The 18,311-nt window shown below is 40.4% G+C and overlaps 2 protein-coding genes across 2 annotated transcripts in view; one reads left to right on the top strand and one right to left on the bottom strand.

The window, feature by feature from the left end:
* Positions 1-13,028: 13,028 nt before the first annotated feature.
* On the bottom strand, positions 13,029-14,633 carry UTP3 (UTP3 small subunit processome component). The gene has a single exon (XM_082837703.1). It carries the CDS (start codon positions 14,510-14,512, stop codon positions 13,097-13,099), a length of 1,416 nt encoding a protein of 471 aa, XP_082693829.1. The 5' UTR covers positions 14,513-14,633; the 3' UTR covers positions 13,029-13,096.
* A 307-nt stretch (positions 14,634-14,940) lies between these two features.
* The window catches only part of JCHAIN (joining chain of multimeric IgA and IgM), a 35,024-nt gene continuing 31,653 nt past the window's right edge, over positions 14,941-18,311 (top strand). Inside the window, exon 1 of the mRNA XM_082838083.1 lies at positions 14,941-15,572. Coding sequence (XP_082694209.1) covers positions 15,545-15,572 — 28 coding nt within the window. The 5' untranslated portion in view covers positions 14,941-15,544. The remainder of the gene's footprint in view (positions 15,573-18,311) is intronic.

Here is an 18,311-nt window from a genome sequence, read left to right as displayed (position 1 = left end):
ACAGTTTAAATTTCATTACTTGTGATTGGTCTGTTCATATTTTCTGTTTCTTCCTGGCTCAGTCTTGGAAGGTTATACCTTTCTAAGAATTTGTCCATTTATTCCAGGTTGTCCATTTTATTGCCATAGAGTTGCTTGTAGTAGTCTCTTAGGATGCTTTGTATTTCTGCAGTGTTTGTTGTAACTTCTCCTTTTTCATTTCTAATTTTATTGATTTGAGTCCTCTCCCTCTTTTTCTTGATGAGTCTGGCTAATAGTTTATCAATTTTGTTTATCTTCTCAAAGAACCAGCTTTTAGTTTTATTGATCTTTGCTATTGTTTTCTTTGTTTCTATTTCATTTATTTCTGCTCTAATCTTTATGATTTCTTTCCTTCTGCTAACTTTGGCTTTTGTTTGTTCTTCTTTCTCTAGTTCCTTTAGGTGTAAGTTTAGATTGTTTATTTGAGATTTTTCTTGTTTCTTGAAGTAGGCTTGTATAGCTATAAACTTCCCTCTTAGAACTGCTTTTGCTGCATCCCATGGGTTTTGGATTGTCGTGTTTTCATTGTCATTTGTCTCCAGGTAGTTTTTGATTTCCTCTTTGATTTCTTCAGTGATCTCTTGGTTATTTAGTAACGTATTGTTTAGCCTCCATGTCTTTGTGTTTTTTACGTTTTTCTCCTTGTAATTTATTTCTAATCTCAAAGCATTGTGGTCAGAAAAGATGCTTGATATGATTTCAGTTTTCTTAAATTTACTGAGGCTTGATTTGTGACCCAAGATGTGATCTATCCCAGAGAATGTTCCTTGCACACTAGAGAAGAAAGTGTAATCTGCTGTTTTTGGATGGAATGTCCTATAAATATCAATTAAATCTATCTGGTCTATTGTGTCATTTAAAGCTACTGTTTCCTTATTTATTTTCATTTTGGATGATCTGTCCATTGGTGTAAGTGAGGTGTTAAAGTCCCCCACTATTATTGTGTTACTGTCGATTTCCTCTTTTAGAGCTGTTAGCAGTTGCTTTATGTATTGAGGTGCACTTATGTTGGGTGCATATATGTTTATAGCTGCTATATCTTCTTCTTGGATTGATCCCTTGATCATTACGTAGTGTCCTTCCTTGTCTGTTGTAACATTCTTTATTTTAAAGTCTATTTTATCTGATGCGAGTATTGCTACTCCAGCTTTCTTCTGATTTCCATTTGCATGGAATATCTTTTTCCATCCCCTCACTTTCAGTCTGTATGTGTCCCTAGGTCTGAAGTGGGTCTCTTGTAGACAGCATATATATGGGTCTTGTTTTTGTATCCATTCAGCAAGCCTGTGTCTTTTGGTTGGAGCATTTAATCCATTCACGTTTAAGGTCATTATTGATATGTATGTTCCTATGACCATTTTCTTAATTGTTTTGGGTTTGTTTTTGTAGGTCCTTTTCTTCTCTTGTTTCCCACTTAGAGAAGTTCCTTTAGCATTTGTTATTGAGCTGGTTTGTTGGTGCTGAATTCTGTTAGCTTTTGCTTGTCTGTAAAGCTTTTGATTTCTCCATCGAATCTGAATGAGATCCTTGCCGGGTAGGGTAATCTTGGTTGTAGGTTCTTCCCTTTCATCACTTTAAGTATATCATGCCACTCCCTTCTGGCTTGTAGAGTGACTGCTGAGAAATCAGCTGTTAACCTTATGGGAGTTCCCTTGTATGTTATTTGTCGTTTTTCCCTTGCTGCTTTCAGTAATTTTTCTCTGTCTTTAATTTTGCCAATTTGATTACTATGTGTCTTGGCATGTTTCTCCTTGGGTTTATCTGTATAGGACTCACTGTGCTTCCTGGACTTGGGTGGCTATTTCCTTTCCCATGTTAGGGAAATTTTCGACTATAATCTCTTCAAATATTGTCTCTGGTCCTTTCTCTCTCTCTTCTTCTGGGACCCCTATAATGCGAATGTTGTTGCGCTTAATGTTGTCCCAGAGGTCTCTTAGGCTATCTCCATTTCTTTTCATTCTTTTTTCTTTATTCTGTTCCACAGCAGTGAATTCCACTATTTTGTCTTCCAGGTCACTTATCCGTTCTTCTGCCACAGTTATTCTGCTATTGATTCCTTCTAGTGTAGTTTTCATTTCAGTTATTGTATTGTTCATCTGTGTTTTTTTTTGGGGGGGGGGTATGCGGACCTCTCACTGTTGTGGCCTCTCCTGTTGTGGAGCGCAGGCTCCGGACGCGCAAGCTTAGCGGCCATGGGCCTAGCTGCTCCGCGGCATGTGGGATCTTCCCGGACCGGGGCACGAACCCATGTCCCCTGCATCGGCAGGCAGACTCTCAACCGGCAGGCGGACTCTCAACCACTGCGCCACCAGGGAAGCCCCATCTCTGTTTGTTTGTTCTTTAATTCTTCTAGGTCTTTGTTAAACATTTCTTGCATCTTCTCAGTCTTTGCCTCCATTCTTTTTCCTAGGTCCTGGATCATCTTCACTATCATTATTCTGAATTCTGGAAGGTTGCCTATCTCCACTTCATTTAGTTGTTTTCTGGGGTTTTATCTTGTTCCTTCATCTGGTACATAGCCCGCTGAGTTTTTATCTTGTCTCTCTTTCTGTGAGTGTGGTTTTTGTTCCACAGGCTGCAGGATTGTAGTTCTTCTTGCTTCTGCTCTCTGCCCTCTGGTGGATGAGGCTATCCAAGAGGCTTGTGTAAGTTTCCTGATGGGAGGAACTGGTGGTGGGTAGAGCTGACTGTTGCTCTGGTGGGCAGAGCTCAGTAAAACTTTAATCCGCTTGACTGCTGATGGGTGGGGCTGGGTTCCCTCCCTGTTTGTTGTTTGGCCTGAGGCAACCCAACACTGGAGCCTACCTGGGCTCTTTGGTGGGGCTAATGACAGACTCTGGGAGGTCTCACACCAAGGAGTACTTCCCAGAACTTCTGCTGCTAGTGTCCTTGTCGTCATGGTGAGACACAGCCACCCTCCGCGTCTGCAGGAGACCCTCCAACACTAGGAGGTAGGTCTGGTTCAGTCTCCCCTGGTGTCACTACTCCTTCCACTGGGTCTCGATGCGCACACCACTTTGTGTGTGCCCTCCAAGAGTGGAGTCTCTGTTTCCCCCAGTCCTGTTGAAGTCCTGCAATCAAATCCCATTAGGCTTCAAAGTCTGATTCTCTAGGAATTGCTCCTCCCGTTGCTGAACCCCCAGGTTGGGAAGCCTGACGTGGGGCTCAGAACCTTCACTCCAGTGGGTGGACTTCTGTGGTATAAGTGTTCTCCAGTCTGTGAGTCACCCACCCAGCAGTTATGGGATTTGATTTTACTGTGATTGTGCCCCTCCTACCATCTCATTGTGGCTTCTCCTTTGTCTTTGGATGTGGGGTATCTTTTTTGGTGAGTTCCAATGTCTTCCTGTCGATGATTGTCCAGCAGCTAGTTGTGATTCTGGTGTTCTCATAAGAGGGAGTGAGAGTACGTCCTTCTACTCCGCCATCTTGCTTCCTCTCCCTGTATTTTTTATATTTCTAGTAGTAGACTTTTCTTTTTGGCTTAGAGAAGTCCCTTTAACGTTTCTTTTAAAGCTGGTTTAGTGGTGCTGAAATCTTTTAGCTATTCATTGTCTGTTAAATTCTATCTCTTTTTCAAGTCTGAATGATAACTTTGCTGGGTAGAGTATTCTTGGTTGTAGTTTTGTTTTTTTTTTCCTTCTGGCTTGCAAAGTTTTTGTTGAAAAATCAGTTTATAGCTATAGCCTTATGGAAGTTCCCTTGTATGTAACTAGTTGCTTTTCTCTTGCTGCTTTTAAGATTCTCTCTTTATCTTTAATTTTTGGCATTTTAATTTTAATGTGCCTTTGTGTGGACCTCTTTGGGTTCATCTTGTTTGAGACTCTGTGCTTCCTGGACCTGAATATCTGTTTGCTTACCCAGGTTGGGGTAGTTTTCAACTATTATTTCTTCAAATAAGTTCTCTGCCCCTTTCTCTTTCTCTTCTCCTTCTGGGATCCCTATAATGGAAATGTTAGTATGCTTGATGTCGTCCCAGAGGTCTCTTAAAATATCCTCATTTTTTAAAATTCTTTTTTCTGTTCAGCTTAGGCAGTTTCCACTACTCTGTCTTCCAGATTACCGATCCATTTCTGTGTATCATCTAATCTACTGTTGTTGATTCCTTCTAGTGTATTTTTAAATTTCAGTTACTCTATTCTTCAGCTCTGTTTGGTTCCTCTTTATGTTTTCTAACTCTTTGTTGAAATTCTCACTGTGTTCATCCGTTCTCCTCCCCAGTTCAGTGAGCGTCCTTATGGTCTTACCTAGAACCCTTTATCAGGTTGATTGCTTATCTCTACCTCATTTAGTTCTTTTTCTGAGGTTATGCCTCTTTGTTCGGAACATATGCCTCTGTCTCCTCATTTTGCTCAATTCTCTATGTTTATTTCTATGTGTCAGGTAGGTTGGTTACACTTCCTATTCTTATTGTTATTTTATTTTTGGCCATGCAGTGCAGCTTGTGGGATCTTAGTTCCCTGACCAGGGATTGAACCTGGGTCACAGCAGTGAAAGTTCCGAATCCCAACCACTAGATCACCAAGGAACTCCCTACATTTCCTGATCTTAGAGAAGTAGCCTTGTGTAAAAGAAATCGTATGGGGCCCATCAGCATGCTACCCTCTGGTCACCAGAGCTATATGCTCTAGGAGTGCCCCCCCATATGGGCTGTGTGTGCTGTTCTTTTGTGGTGGGGCTGACTACTGTGGGTGTGCTGGTTGGAGGAGCTGACCCCTGGCCCAGTTGGCTGCAAGGCTGTGCCTTATGCTGTAGCTGCTGTGGCCTGCTGTGAGACAGGACTGGATCCCCGGAGCTAATAAACTACAGGGAGGATTCCAGGGTGGAACTTATCAGCAATGCTGTTATCACAGTAGAATGAGCTCCCCCAAAATGGCTGCTGCCAACATCTTCACTTCCAAGGGGAGTCCCAGTTGCCTCCTGCCTCACCAAGAGGCTCTCCAAGATCACCAGTTTGATCCAGGCTTATTTCAGAATACTACCTCTCTGCTGGGACTTGGAACATGTGAGATTTTGCAAGTGCCCTTTAAGAGTCAAGTCTGTTTCCTATAGCCCTCTGGCTCTCCTGAACATATGCTGGTTTTCAAAGCCAGAAGTGCTGAGGGCTTGTCTTCCTGGTGCATGACAACCAGGCTGGGGAGCTTGATGTGATGCTCAGCCTCCTCACGCTTTGGGGAAGGACCTCTATGATTAAAATATTCCTCTTGTTTGTGGGTCACCAGATTCGGGGGGTGTGGGTCCTGACTGTACTGCCTCTCCACCCTTCCTACCCATCTCGTGATTCCTTCTTTATGTATTTAGTTGTGGAAAATCTTTCCTGCTAGTCTTCAGGTTGTTCTCATAGGTTGCTGCTCTGTAATTAGTTGAAATTTTTGTATGTCTGTCAGAGAAGGTGAGTTCAGGGTCTTCCTACTTTTAACATCTGGCCACCTCTCTTATGAGCACTACTCTTAATGCAATACTCTTATTAAGAGTACAATGCACTCTAAAGAAATATATTTAGCTTAAGCTATATATATTTTAAATTTATTTATTTAATTTATTTATTTTTAGCTGTGTTGGGTCTTCATTGCTGCACGTGGGCTTTCTCTGGTTACAACGAGTGGGGGCTACTCTTCGTTGCCGTGCGTAGGCTTCTAATTGCGGTGGCTTCTCTTGTTGTGGAGCACGGGCTCTAGGCACGTGGGCTGCAGTAGTTGTGGCGTGTGGGCTCAGTAGTTGTGGCTCGTGGGCTCTAGAGCACAGGCTCAGTAGTTGTGGCACCCAGGGTTAGTTGCTCTGTGGCATGTGGGATCTTCTGGACCAGGGATCGAACCTGTGTTCCCTGCACTGGCAGGTGGATTCTTAACCACTGCGCCACCAGGGAAGTCCCCTTAAGCAATATATTTAATCAAGATCAAACAATGGCACTTTTCTTTGGGTAGTAGAAATATGGATGTATTTTTCCAATTTTCTATTTTTCTGCATTTGCAAGTAGTCTGTAATGAATGTATTACCTTTATAATAGAAAATAAAACATGTTGAAGGACTATTTTGATGAATAGTTTGATAATTATATCTTTTTTTATTATATCTTTTTAATGAAGATCTACTAACAGCAAAGTTGTGTTCCTTGTGTATACTGTGGAGTAGAACTCAAGAGGCCTACCCTAGAGGAGCTTATCATATTTTGTGTCTATTTAGAGTTTTAATATCTTAATAGAATTGCTGAAACTACTTCGTTGTTTGCTTTTGCTGACCGTCTATGACTTTGTCCACACTTTGTTCCAATTTTCATGCTTTTTTTTCAGATTTTCTTCTAAATTTCTCTCATATCTGTCCCTGAATTTGTCCTCTTTGCTTTAATTGAAATTTTCATCTTTTCTTGCCTGTGTTATTGCAAAGGACTCCTACCTGTTTTTCATGCCTCTATTTTTAATCTATTCTAACTCCATTGCTCTACAGCAGCTAGAATGAGTAACTTAATCTTCTGAAGGTTGATCTAATTATGTCACACTGATTCTTGAAAACCCTGGTTGCCTTCCCTATACCTGGTATACAATCTAAGCTCCTTAAGATCATTCCTGATCTAGCCCCTCTCCACTTTGCTGATATTATTTTCCTGCGCTTGCTTCACCCTTGTTGGCTTTGGATAAACTTTAACATGTTTGACATTCCTTATATTGCCACACCCACTCTTCCCTCAAGATTTCACTCAAACAGATCTTCTCTGGCCTCCTTAAGTAGAGAGGTACATGCCTCTTTGGAGGTCCCATAGCATGCTAACTAGGGCAGTTAATTGCTCCAACTGTGTCTGTCTCTTCTACCAGAGTGTCTACACCCAAAGTTGACATCTTTGAGTTTCTCCTTTTTCAATGCACAACACATTTACTCGTTTAATAGTTCTCATGCCCCTACCTCCTCCCCCCACCCACGTACCTTTTTATTAACAATTCCTTTCCTCTTCCTAAAATCTTATCAAAATTCTTTGATCCTGTGGCCATCAGAGACCTTGAATAGAAGTGATTCAGAAAATTTGGACTGAATATGAAGTTTAAGGAATAAACATTTATTTGGCTGCAGTCTCTCTTTTTGTGTATGTTCAAGCATGATATGCTTAGAAACTTAAGTATGTTTAAAAGCTCGCTGAATAAATATAAAAAATTCTAGGTGCTAATAAAATTTTTTTGTCTTCTACTTTGAATAATCCCCTTACCTACCAATGATTAAGATGGTCCATATATATTTATTTATTTATTTATTTATTTATGCCATATAAAGCAATGCTTAAGGGTACAAGGAACAGTCCCCTAAAGTCTCCTATGAAGTCCGAGTATTCCAGGCTTCAGAGAGTCCAGGAATCCAATGACATGGTATGTAAAATGTTGTGATTATGTCATAGGGAAGAACAAATCTAACTCCATATTGGGTCTGTTTCTTTTATTTTACCTTTGTATTCTATTGCTTTTGCTATTAGAATGTTACCTATAGCCTGAAATATACAGGATAGCTCATTTTCAAGTCTCCGACCTTTAAAGGTATAACACTTTTGGGACTTCCCCTGTAGTCCAGTGGTTAAGACTCTGCTTTCCAGTGCAGGGGGTGCGGGTTCAATCCCTGGTTGGGGAACTAAGATCCCACATGCTGTGGGGTGCGGCCAAAAATTAAAAAAAAAAAAGGTATGACACTTTTCCATTCATATAGAGATAAAAAGTTACAGAACAGAGAATAACATTTGTCTTGTTGCAGGTTTACAGGAACTTAGTGACCTGATCTATGTGGATAGTTGCAAAAACAAAGGAATCTGACACCAAGAAGTTTGTAACAACCAACTACACCCCCTCCCTTTTTAGTGTAAAAGCCCGAATTCTAACTTGGGTAAGATAGTTCTCTGGACACCCTTAGTCTGCTGGCTTTCCAAATAAAGTTACTATTCCTTGCCCCCCAATAACTCCTCTCTTGATTTATTGGCCTGTTGTGTGATGAGCAGTACAAGCTTGGACTTCGTAACAATTAGGCCTATGTTATTGTTCTGAGGGGAAGGTCCATTGCTTTCATCAGGTTCTCATGGGACTACTCTAGAGTTTTTGTAGTCTCATGGTAAATAATACCACATCATATTTCATTCTTGTAATTAATTTCATTCACATGCCTATGTTGTAAGCGAAGAGAACCTAAAAAGCTGTGTGTTCAGAGCAGTGTTTCCCAACGTGTTTTATAGAGCTTCTGGATAAGCATTCTCTGAGGTGTCTCTTAAAAATACAGATCCCTGGGTCTACACCAGGCCAGCTAAATAATAAGTTGTGGAGGTAGGGCACAAGAATTTGCATTTTAAACTTACCAATGGATCCTTAGGCATTCTGGTTTAAGAACCAGTATGATAAAACCAAGGAGAAAATGAACTCTTTCAAGGGGAGAAAATTAGTTTTGTTTTTATTTATTTTTTTAATGGATTAATAGTAACTAACATGAAACACTTACTCCCTGCCAGGTGCTGTCCTAAATGTATGTTATATGGTTTAACTATTTAAATGGCTATAACAATCATATATTATTCAGTGTGAGGAAATTGAGAAACAGAGAGGTAAATAGACGAAAGACACATAGTAAGTGGTAAAAGTGGGATTTAAACTCTGTCTTGGCTCCAGAGGTCAAGCTCCTAATTGCTACCCTATATAGTTTCACTTAAGAGAGAATATTTTTATTAGTTTCCTGCAGGTTTTTTGTTTTGTTTTATAGTTATAAAAAGTGTTGATTCTTAATATTTATTATTATTCAGAGCTTCACTTTGAAGCAAATATAAAAAAATCAGTTTTTCTTCCCAAGTGAATAGCTGAAAGAATATGTATGTAAGAAAACATTTTCTGGAACACATAGTTAAAACAACTACATCAAATTAAAAAATTTGATATGACACTGAGCAAAATTTAAAAACTTTAACATTTGTTGATGTGGGTGGTGTTAAATTTTCTATACTGTTTCTGCATTTAAACTTGTGATGGCAAACCACAAATGTTTTAAAAAGAATCAATATTTGAAATGATTTTTAAAACTCTGACTTATTACCTGAAGCAATATTCAGTTTAAATGATTTGGAACTGTAGTTGAATCCTACATGATGTTTTTGGATCATCTACTATTCAGAAAGTGGTACGTGTTCATCATTGTGATCCCTGAGATGTAAATTATACTGATTTTCACCTTTCCTGAATTATTTTGGTAATGTTAACTTATATTACCGTATTAAAATTCTTTTACTTCATACAACCAGCAAGGAAAAATAAGCGACTCTACTCCTCAGATATATCAAATATTTTCTGTATCAGATATGTGAATACAGTTATTCACATTACCTAAGCTAGTTTTTATATTTAAAAATCACAAAAAGTAATTTCCCAGTTTGCCAAAAGTTCTGACTATTAAAGTCTGACAAATTTATTTCCACACAAAAATTAAAGGGATATGTTTATTTTATTAACTCCTTCATAAGTAAGAATATAGGTGAGAAACTATGGCTTACAGAATTGACTAGCCCAAAGCCAGTCAGCTGATTTAGTGGCAGAGTAAGTTACTGCATCACTAATTTGATATTTTCTTCTACTTTAATTTTTAATATTTTGTATTTTCAATAGCTGCCCATAGCTTAACATGCTGACATAAAACTAACAGGTTGTTGCTTTGTATTGATGCCTGACACCAGTAATCTACTTTATTGGAACTCTTATCCATGTGAACTCTCCTGAGTTCACAAAGTGAGTCTCTATGATAATGATCATACTGAATAGTTAACAATTTATTATTCATGTGTTAGGACAGTATCCAGCACATCTCAGTGCTCTTTAAATGTTTTTTAAGTAAATACAAAATTTGGAAGATGTAAACATTAAATCCAGTAGTTTCTCTGTTACTTCGTTTACTGTTAATTCACCTCAGGCAAAGCCACTTTTTATGTTTATAAAATAGGATAGTACCATCTAGATCCTAGCTATTACAGAATGAATTAATATTTATAGTGTTGTGAGGTCTCTAAAGGAATATGTGATACATCTGGAGAAATATGTCTTAATTTTTTCCACTTTCCTTGATGGAAGATTTTTCTTCCTTTATAACATTTTTTTTTCCTTAGCACAACTTTACACGTGGCAGAAATTCGACGTAGAACATTAAATACCTTCAACCTCTAACTTCATTTCCTTGTTTTTGTCCTGTCCCAGATTTTCTATATCCTTTCATGTGCTCACTTACCCAGTGCTCCCCTCTTGTTCCAAACTTAGAATATTAATTTCTTAAGCATTTTTACATATACGACTATATTTTATTCTCTATGTTCCTGCAATGAATAGGAATCACTACACTATTAGCTATGTGTTGAGCATCTGTATGTCAGATGTGGATGCTCACAACCTGTGATAAGAGCCAACACTGGGAGTTTCCTGGTGGTCCAGTGGTTGGTGGGACTCCGAGCTTTCACTGCTGAGGGCCCGGGTTCGATCCCTGGTTGGGGAGCTAAGATCCCACAAGCCACACAGCGTGTCAAAAAAAAAAAAAAAAAAAAGCCAAAGCCAACACTTAATTAGGTGTTTGCTGTGTAACAGGCATTGTTCTAAGTGCATTACATATATTAATTCACTTTATCCTCATAATAATTCTATGAAGTAGGTACTACTACTACTATCCCCAGTTCAGATGAAAAAACTGAGGAAGAGAGATCAAGTAACTTGCCCCTAGTCACAGGTACTAATTGATGAAACTGGGGTAGGAATCTGGGTGAAGCCTGCTCTTCAATCAGAAAAACTTGAGTTTTCCACCTGTGTGTTTCTCCTTTACTGTCACACTAGTACCACTCACAACACTTCTGACACCATGTTTCCCCCACCAAGCAATTCTCTGCAACACCAGCTGGGTGTCCTACAATTTAACCAACTCTGAAGTCTACCTGGAGGTAGCGTCAGATCCCACAGGTTAAGGGCTCGGTCCCAAAAGACTGCCCCTACTCCACTTTAGATACCAATCACAAAGTCCAGGTTGTTATCTGTGCTTCTGACCGATGGACTTTAAGTCTGAGGTTCCCATAACTCCCACCTTGGGTTTGACTAATTTGCTAGAGTGGCTCACAGAACTCAGGGAAACACTTATGTTTACACTTTACTAAAGAACATGATGAAAAATATAGATGAACAGCTAGATAAAGAAGTACATACGATGAAGACTGGGAGGATCCCCAGCACAGGAGCTGCTGTCCCCATGGAGTAGGGTGCATCACCCTCCCAGTACGAGGATGTGTTCACCATCCTGTAAGGTCCCCAAACCCCATAATATCGGGATTTTGTGGAGGCCTCCTCACATAGACATGACCAATTATTAACTCCATCTCTAGCCTCTCTCCCCTCTCTGAAGCACGGGGGTCTGGGGCTGAAAATTCCAAGCTTCTAATCACAGCTTGGTCTTTCTGGTGACCGGCCCCCATCCAGGAGCTCACTTACAGTCACCTTATTAGAACAAATGCTGTTCCCACTGCTCCTACTACTTAGGAATTTACAAGGGTTTTAGGAGTTCTATGCCAGAAACCAATATATATGTATTTTCTATTGTCTCACAGCTCTTAACCACTGTTATATGTATATACCTATACCCAAGGTAGGTATAGTACCATATAGCTGAAGAAAATGAGTCAGAGATCAAGTATAACTCAAAATCAACCTAGTAAGTTAACTCCAAAACCTGTACTTTTTTACTATATCAGAAAAGAAAGTATAGGATATGGCTCTTAAGCCAGAAAGGCTAGGCTGAAATCCTGGTTCTACCACTTAATAGCTATATGACCTTGAGAAAGTTACTTCTCTTTGCCAGTTTCTTCATCCTTAAAATATGGATAATAGAATTTACTACATAAGAGTTGTGAGGAATAAGGATATAAATAAAATGCCTACAAAAGTACCTTTGCACTCAATATAAACTTTTATTTCTAACTTTCCTTTTTTATTTATAAGAAAATAATCTGGCATGTGCGCTATTCTGGCAGCAGTTGTAAGCCAGAAGTTAAAAGAATGAAGGCTCAAATTAAGCCGGCTTGGGTCCAAATCCCAAGCATATGTCCTTTAGGAAGTTAACCTCCGGGAATTTCAGCATCCTCATCTCTGACGGAAGAGAACAGTACCACTGCACAAACTTGTGGTAAATGTTTTAATAATAAATATTAACCACTGACCATCTCTGCATTTCTAGCAGCTAGCACAATGTTTAATGAATAAACAGTGACATAGGTAAGATGTCCTTTGTGCTTTCCTTCACTAGTCCTCTCATTTTCTCCCTGGCATCATCCTAAAAATTTTTAAGTTCACCATCTCATCTTTTCCCTACTGTAAAGACCAGAATAACTATAAAGAAAAATGTAATTTTGTTACCACCTTTAGTTACCACTTACCCAGTAGTAATCATACCAGATTTTCAGCAAGTGTACAAAGAGCACCCACCAGTACAGAAGAGGAAATGGAATTTTTATCTTACCACATTAAGGACTATTAAAAAATATTCACATTTAATGTAATTAAGGCATATCTCTTTCTGTTTTTAACCAAGTTCCTCTTCAGTCCTAAGCTTGTACCACAATAAAATGTACAAAATCCATAAGTTTACAGTAGACTCATTATTAACAAGTATGCTGCTCGAGAATTATACTTTAGGTAAATGAAATGTCAGAACTACCTTATAGCCTGTCTTACAAATAAGATGACTGCCAAAGGTGCATTCTCTTCACTTTATGTGAAAAATTATAAAAGTACTATAAGTTTGATTGTTGCTCCACAACTAGCTGTGGAATTTCCCTAGGCTACTATTTGACAGAATGTTGGAGAACTTTTTTCATCACCATCTCTCTTCCCATGCGCCCTCATATTGTTCCCGCAGTTCTTAGTATGATCTGATTCCAAATTAAAACACAAATAAATTAAGCAGTAACCCAAACAATTTTCCCTATTTACAGACTTTTAAAAATTTACAGTTAGGTATTAAATATTAATACAATCATGTCACCAGTTAAAAATAAAAATTTATTGATCCAAAATTATTGCCAAAAAACTTAAGCTAAGCAAAAACTTTATTTAAGCTTAATGCTCTTTTTAACCCCTGCACGAATGCCAGATAGTTCACCACTATAACGTTGCTCTTCTCTACGAACTTCACGAACCTGGCCTCTTCTGCGAATTTTGGCTCTTCTGAACTTCTCACGGTGTTTCACTCTGGGATTCCGATCAATCTTCTTTCTCCTAGGTGTAAGCCCCCTATTTTTAGCAATCTGATAAGTAATGGCTCTCTTTGCATTTTGAACTTCAAGAGCCTGTTCTTTAGTACTATCTTCTTTCTTTCTCTTCAATTTTTGTCCGTCTTCTATTTCTTTATAGTATTTCAGTGCAGCTTCATCAAAATCAGAATCATCAGAAAGGTCTGTAACAGCAGAGGCAGCAACAGCAGAAACAGATTTTGGCTTGGCCTTTGTGGATTTTGCTTTTAGATTCAGTTCTGCCTTTCCGGCATCATCTTTAAGTGTGAGCAGATGACGAATCTCAGAGGACAGCTTCTGATCCACAAATGACAGCTTGTTGATCAAATTTCGGTAGGTAACAAGCCTTTCTATGACAGGATGTCCATGTGCAGGGACTCTCCTAGCTTTCAGGATCAGATAAAAACTGATGTTGGAGCAGTAGTTCAAATAGAGGTTGTATTTGGTCCTCAGGTATTGGCTTCCTTTTCCAGGTGGAATGATCTTTTGCTCCACCAACTGTAGCAATGGCTCCAGCTCATCCTTCACCTCTGTCAACTTAACTTTCAGGTCATCTATCAGCTCCAAGAGCTCTGGCGATTCCTTTCGCAGCATCTTCAGCTTCTCTCTCACTGAAACTTTCGCCAAATCCTTCACGACCCGTGTCTCAACCTCATTTACCCGAGGTACTGGTTTTGCAAAGGCCTCCACCCAGGTAACTCCAAAATCGTCCTCTTGCAGAGCTTGGGCTAAACGCCGCTGAATGAGCTGTGCCTCCTCTTCCTCCTCTCTTTCCTCTTCCTCTACTTCTTGTTGACTCTGCCGGCCTCGGGACTTGGAACCATAGTCCGTGTCGTAGTAAAGTTTTTTCCTCTGACCCCACGACAAACTGGGATCCACCGAGGCCTCAGCCTCACTCTGCATGGAGCTCCCACCATCATCATCGTCATCCTCCTCATTCCCCGCACTCTCTTCATCTTCATCGTCCTCATCGGCGATATCTAGGGCAAGAACCTCCTCCTCATCGCCATCCTCCTCCTCGGCCCCACTCTCCACTTCGCTCCACCCCTTAGCCAAGGCAGCCCGAGATCGGGCCTCATGGAAATCATCTACCTTATCTTGGTAGTAGCTGGAGTCCGCTGGTGAGGGAGGAGATTCCAAATTGTCATCATTTTCGTTCGCTGGGTCGCGACCTGCCTTAGCTCGCACAGCTGCCCACTTGGCCGCTCCGCGCCGCCGGGATCTCCCCACCATAGCTCGCTGTGTCAGCTTCTACAGCGACGTCTGGCTTTCGGTCACCTCTGACTTCCGCGCACGAGCCACGCGCTCCAGCAACAAGCCTCTATAACAGCTACGCGCTCTCTTACCATGCGCGTCTGCGGGCACTCCAGTAGGATGCAGGAGTTTCCACCTCCTTCCGGCCCCCAGGATGCTCTCTGTGTGGCGTTTGAACCAGGACTTCCGGTTGGTCCTTCAGGCCTTTCCGTGTAGGAACAACAGGTATAGGAAGTTCAGTTCCGTAGAGCCCTTTAACCCAGTTCTTACTCTCGCGAGGCTGGGCGTCGCTAGGGGGATGGCCTGGTGAACCGCGAGGTGATGTCGCGGTAACCATTGGAGGGCGCTTTACTTCCACGCCTAGGAGAGGTCCCGGGGCGGTGCGGTGAGTTGTCCTGCTTCCGTACCGGTTGTCACCGGCCTGGAGCCGAGTCCAAGTGTAGAAGATTTCCTTGTTTACTGGAATTGTTTTATCTTCTCTGCCTAGCCGTCTGGAAGTTAATCAGGTTATTGTTGTCTCAGCAACGTTCAAATATGACATTTCTGGGCCCCGTAGCCTGAGGGGGCAGCGGCGCCACTGCGCTCTGGAATCCTGGCGCGGGCGTCCGGGAAAGCGCAGGCCGGGCCGCCGGGCGGGTGGTAGCCCGCCTTCAGCTCCCTTTCCGCAGGGCTCGGCGACTTCATGGGATTTGTGTCCCTGAGGAGTTTCTGAGGGGTGACGGTGGGAAGGCAGAGCCGCGCTCTAGAGTTCGCTTCTTTCCGAGGAGCTCAAGTAGGCTGCGGAAGGCACCGCGATTTTTCTGCCTTTTTAGTGGAAGAGGTTCATTCTTCAAGATATTTTGGAAATGGCACATTTTAACCCTCAAGGGCGGACGCTTCATGAATTGTTCAACACTTAATAAGCACAGGGCACCGTGCTAGGCTTTGGGAGAACAGTGGTGGGCGAAAGCAGACGCTGTTCCCGCAGTGGTGGAACTTGTGGTCTAGCTGGGGGCACGTGTTAATCAAGTCATGCAAAACGTGCCTGATTATAATTGGGGTGAGTACAGGGAACACTTGTCCTGTGTTACCCAGCTGCTGAAAATACTCAACCTGCCTTTTTACATCGCTTTTTGTACACGCCATCCATCCCCCTTTACTAAACACTAAAGTGTTGAGTACTCCCGCCCAAATACGGGAAATTTCTGCTGTATTGAAGAGACAGTCTAAGCATCACCTCTTTGATCTCGTCTTTAATTCCCTTAGTCTTTTCCTCAGTTCTTCTGTATCACCTAGTAGAGCTCAACGAACTATGATATTGCAAGCACGCAATACAGTGTCTGGCACAGAGTAAGTGTTCAATGAAGATTTGTTTAATGAATAAGTATTGAAATTGCAGTATTTGATTAGCTGTTTCAGGTGCTCCATAAACGGAGGGAATGAATAATGCATAAGGCTGCGAACATCCTTAAGGGAGATAACCTGAGCTGGAATGGATTTTAGGAGTCATGAATTCCAATTCCAGTATCTTCATTGTATACATGTGGAAACAAAGACTTGGGAAGGTTACATTAGCAAATCGAGCACAGAAACCTGGGGTAGGACTCCCACACCAGGCCCTCACATTCAGCTGTTATCAGTCCTTTGCTAATTCAATGTGAATGAGTTTCAGACCTTTTCCAGAGCATAGGCTAAGCTGGGTGGATGAAAGAAACCAAGAGCTCAGATGAAAGTGTTTGAAGAGGAGGGTGGTAATAAGGGAAAAATCAGTCAAATTTGTCTTTAGAAGTATTTCTAGGACTAGAAGTGTGAAAGGACTGCCCTGCAATCTTAGAGTAATTCAGGGTTTAAGTTTTCAGACATTACATATGATAGGTTCATATTCATTATATATGTTAGGTATTATGACACCTTCAGATGTGGGTAGTTGAAAGCTGAACTTTTGATAAGTTGCTAAAATTAATGGCGACATACAAGTTCTTTGCAGAAAGTGCAGTGTCATTAGGTTATGAAAAATAGTACAATTTTTTAGAAAAATGGTATTTTGAACTAAATATTTTTAAAGTGTTAAAAGTTATCTTAAGCATTAAAAAACCTTTACAAGATTTTAGGAAATACAATTTAAACAATAGAAAAGGTGTGGGTAAAAGTCTTATGTTCTGATGGTAAGCCCAGAATTCTTTTTTTTTTTTTTTTTTTGCGGTACGCGGGCCTCTCACTGTCGTGGCCTCTCCCGTTGCGGAGCACAGGCTCCGGGCACGCAGGCTCAGCGGCCATGGCTCACGGGCCCAGCCACTCCGCGGCATGTGGGATCTTTCCGGATACGAACCCGTGTCCCCTGCATCGGCAGGCGGACTCCCAACCACTGCGCCACCAGGGAAGCCCCAGAATTCATTTTTGAATGTAAATTTTAATAGGTTTTGTCATTCAAATATTAACTGCTTATTAATTGTAGCAGAATGCTACATGCTGTAGTAGATCTAAAGGTGAATTAGCCACCGTCTCTTCTAATCAGGTAGAAAAGAAGACATGCATACAGATTATACTAAAATACAAGGCAGTGTGAGGTAAACCCAGCGCTGTGAGAGATCAGAGGTGAGAGATCGTCTCTGGATTTTGTTCTGGAAATGTTGCTTAAAGAATGTTGCATTTAAGCTGGGACTGTGATTAGATCCATGCTTTAAATGTATTAAATTTACATTATATGTAAGCATTAAGTTTTACTTAGGCATGTAAATCTCAATTTTTCTGTTCATTTTTATTGCTAATTATTTGAGAATTTGTAGTCATACTTAACAAAATGCGTATACTGTTATAGAGAAGGTAGAAAAATATTTTGGATATTTTTAATGGAATGATCACATTCCTCTAATATTATTTGGTTTATACTATACATTACATTTCCTAACTATTTAAAATAAAGTTGCAGTAACCAGTGCATATTCAGAGAGTGTTGTATTCTAACGTTCTCAGATCTTTTTGATGAACAGTTCAGAAGTTAGTTCTTCCATTCCAGCAGCTCCCATAGTCTAATCTTCCATAGCCTAATCTTGGAATTATTTGGCATTTGTTGAGGAAATAGTTTTCTTAAAAATTTGTATTGCCGTGACTTACCTGGTGGTCCAGTGGTTGGGACTGATCACTTCCACTGCAGGGGGCGCGGGTTTGATACCTGTTTGGGGAACTAAGATCCAGCATGCCGCACCGCCAAAAAAAAAAAAAAAAAAAAAAAATTTATTGCTGGAAAGACAGATTAATGCTTTATTATATTATAAGCCTATGCCAATTAAAAAGAAAAACAGAGTCCCCAGAGAAAATGCACAAATATTAAATAACATTTAACCATTATTTTTGTGGCAACTATAATGTATTATCAACTTGAATCTTTATTACATTATTGTGATGCCTGCTCAGGAGTTAGCACACTACACATAATGAGAGCCAACAGGTTTCTTTTCTTTTTTTTCGTTTTTTTTAGAATACCCTTTTTGCCTTATTCTAAGCCTGTTGTAGGATTTTCTTACTGTAGAGGTGGGGTTCATGAATGACACACTAGGTGATATTAGGATACTTTCTTCAGGGCATGAGTTCAAGTTGTTTAAGATATTCTACCACCAGATTAGCTTAAAGTGATCTCAGTTTCTTCTGGACTTGCAGCAATAATAATAGCTAAAATTGAGAGTAGTTATTATGTTCCAGTACTGTTATAAGCTCTTGACATTTAACTCTATGAGGAAGTACTATGATAATCTCTAATTTAGGAAACTGAGGCACATGGAGTTTAAACAAGGTCTTAAGA

This window comes from Leucopleurus acutus (assembly GCF_964270905.1).
Source record: "Leucopleurus acutus genome assembly, chromosome: 4".
Taxonomy (NCBI): domain Eukaryota; kingdom Metazoa; phylum Chordata; class Mammalia; order Artiodactyla; family Delphinidae; genus Leucopleurus; species Leucopleurus acutus.
This window is presented reverse-complemented; position numbering and strand designations above follow the sequence as displayed.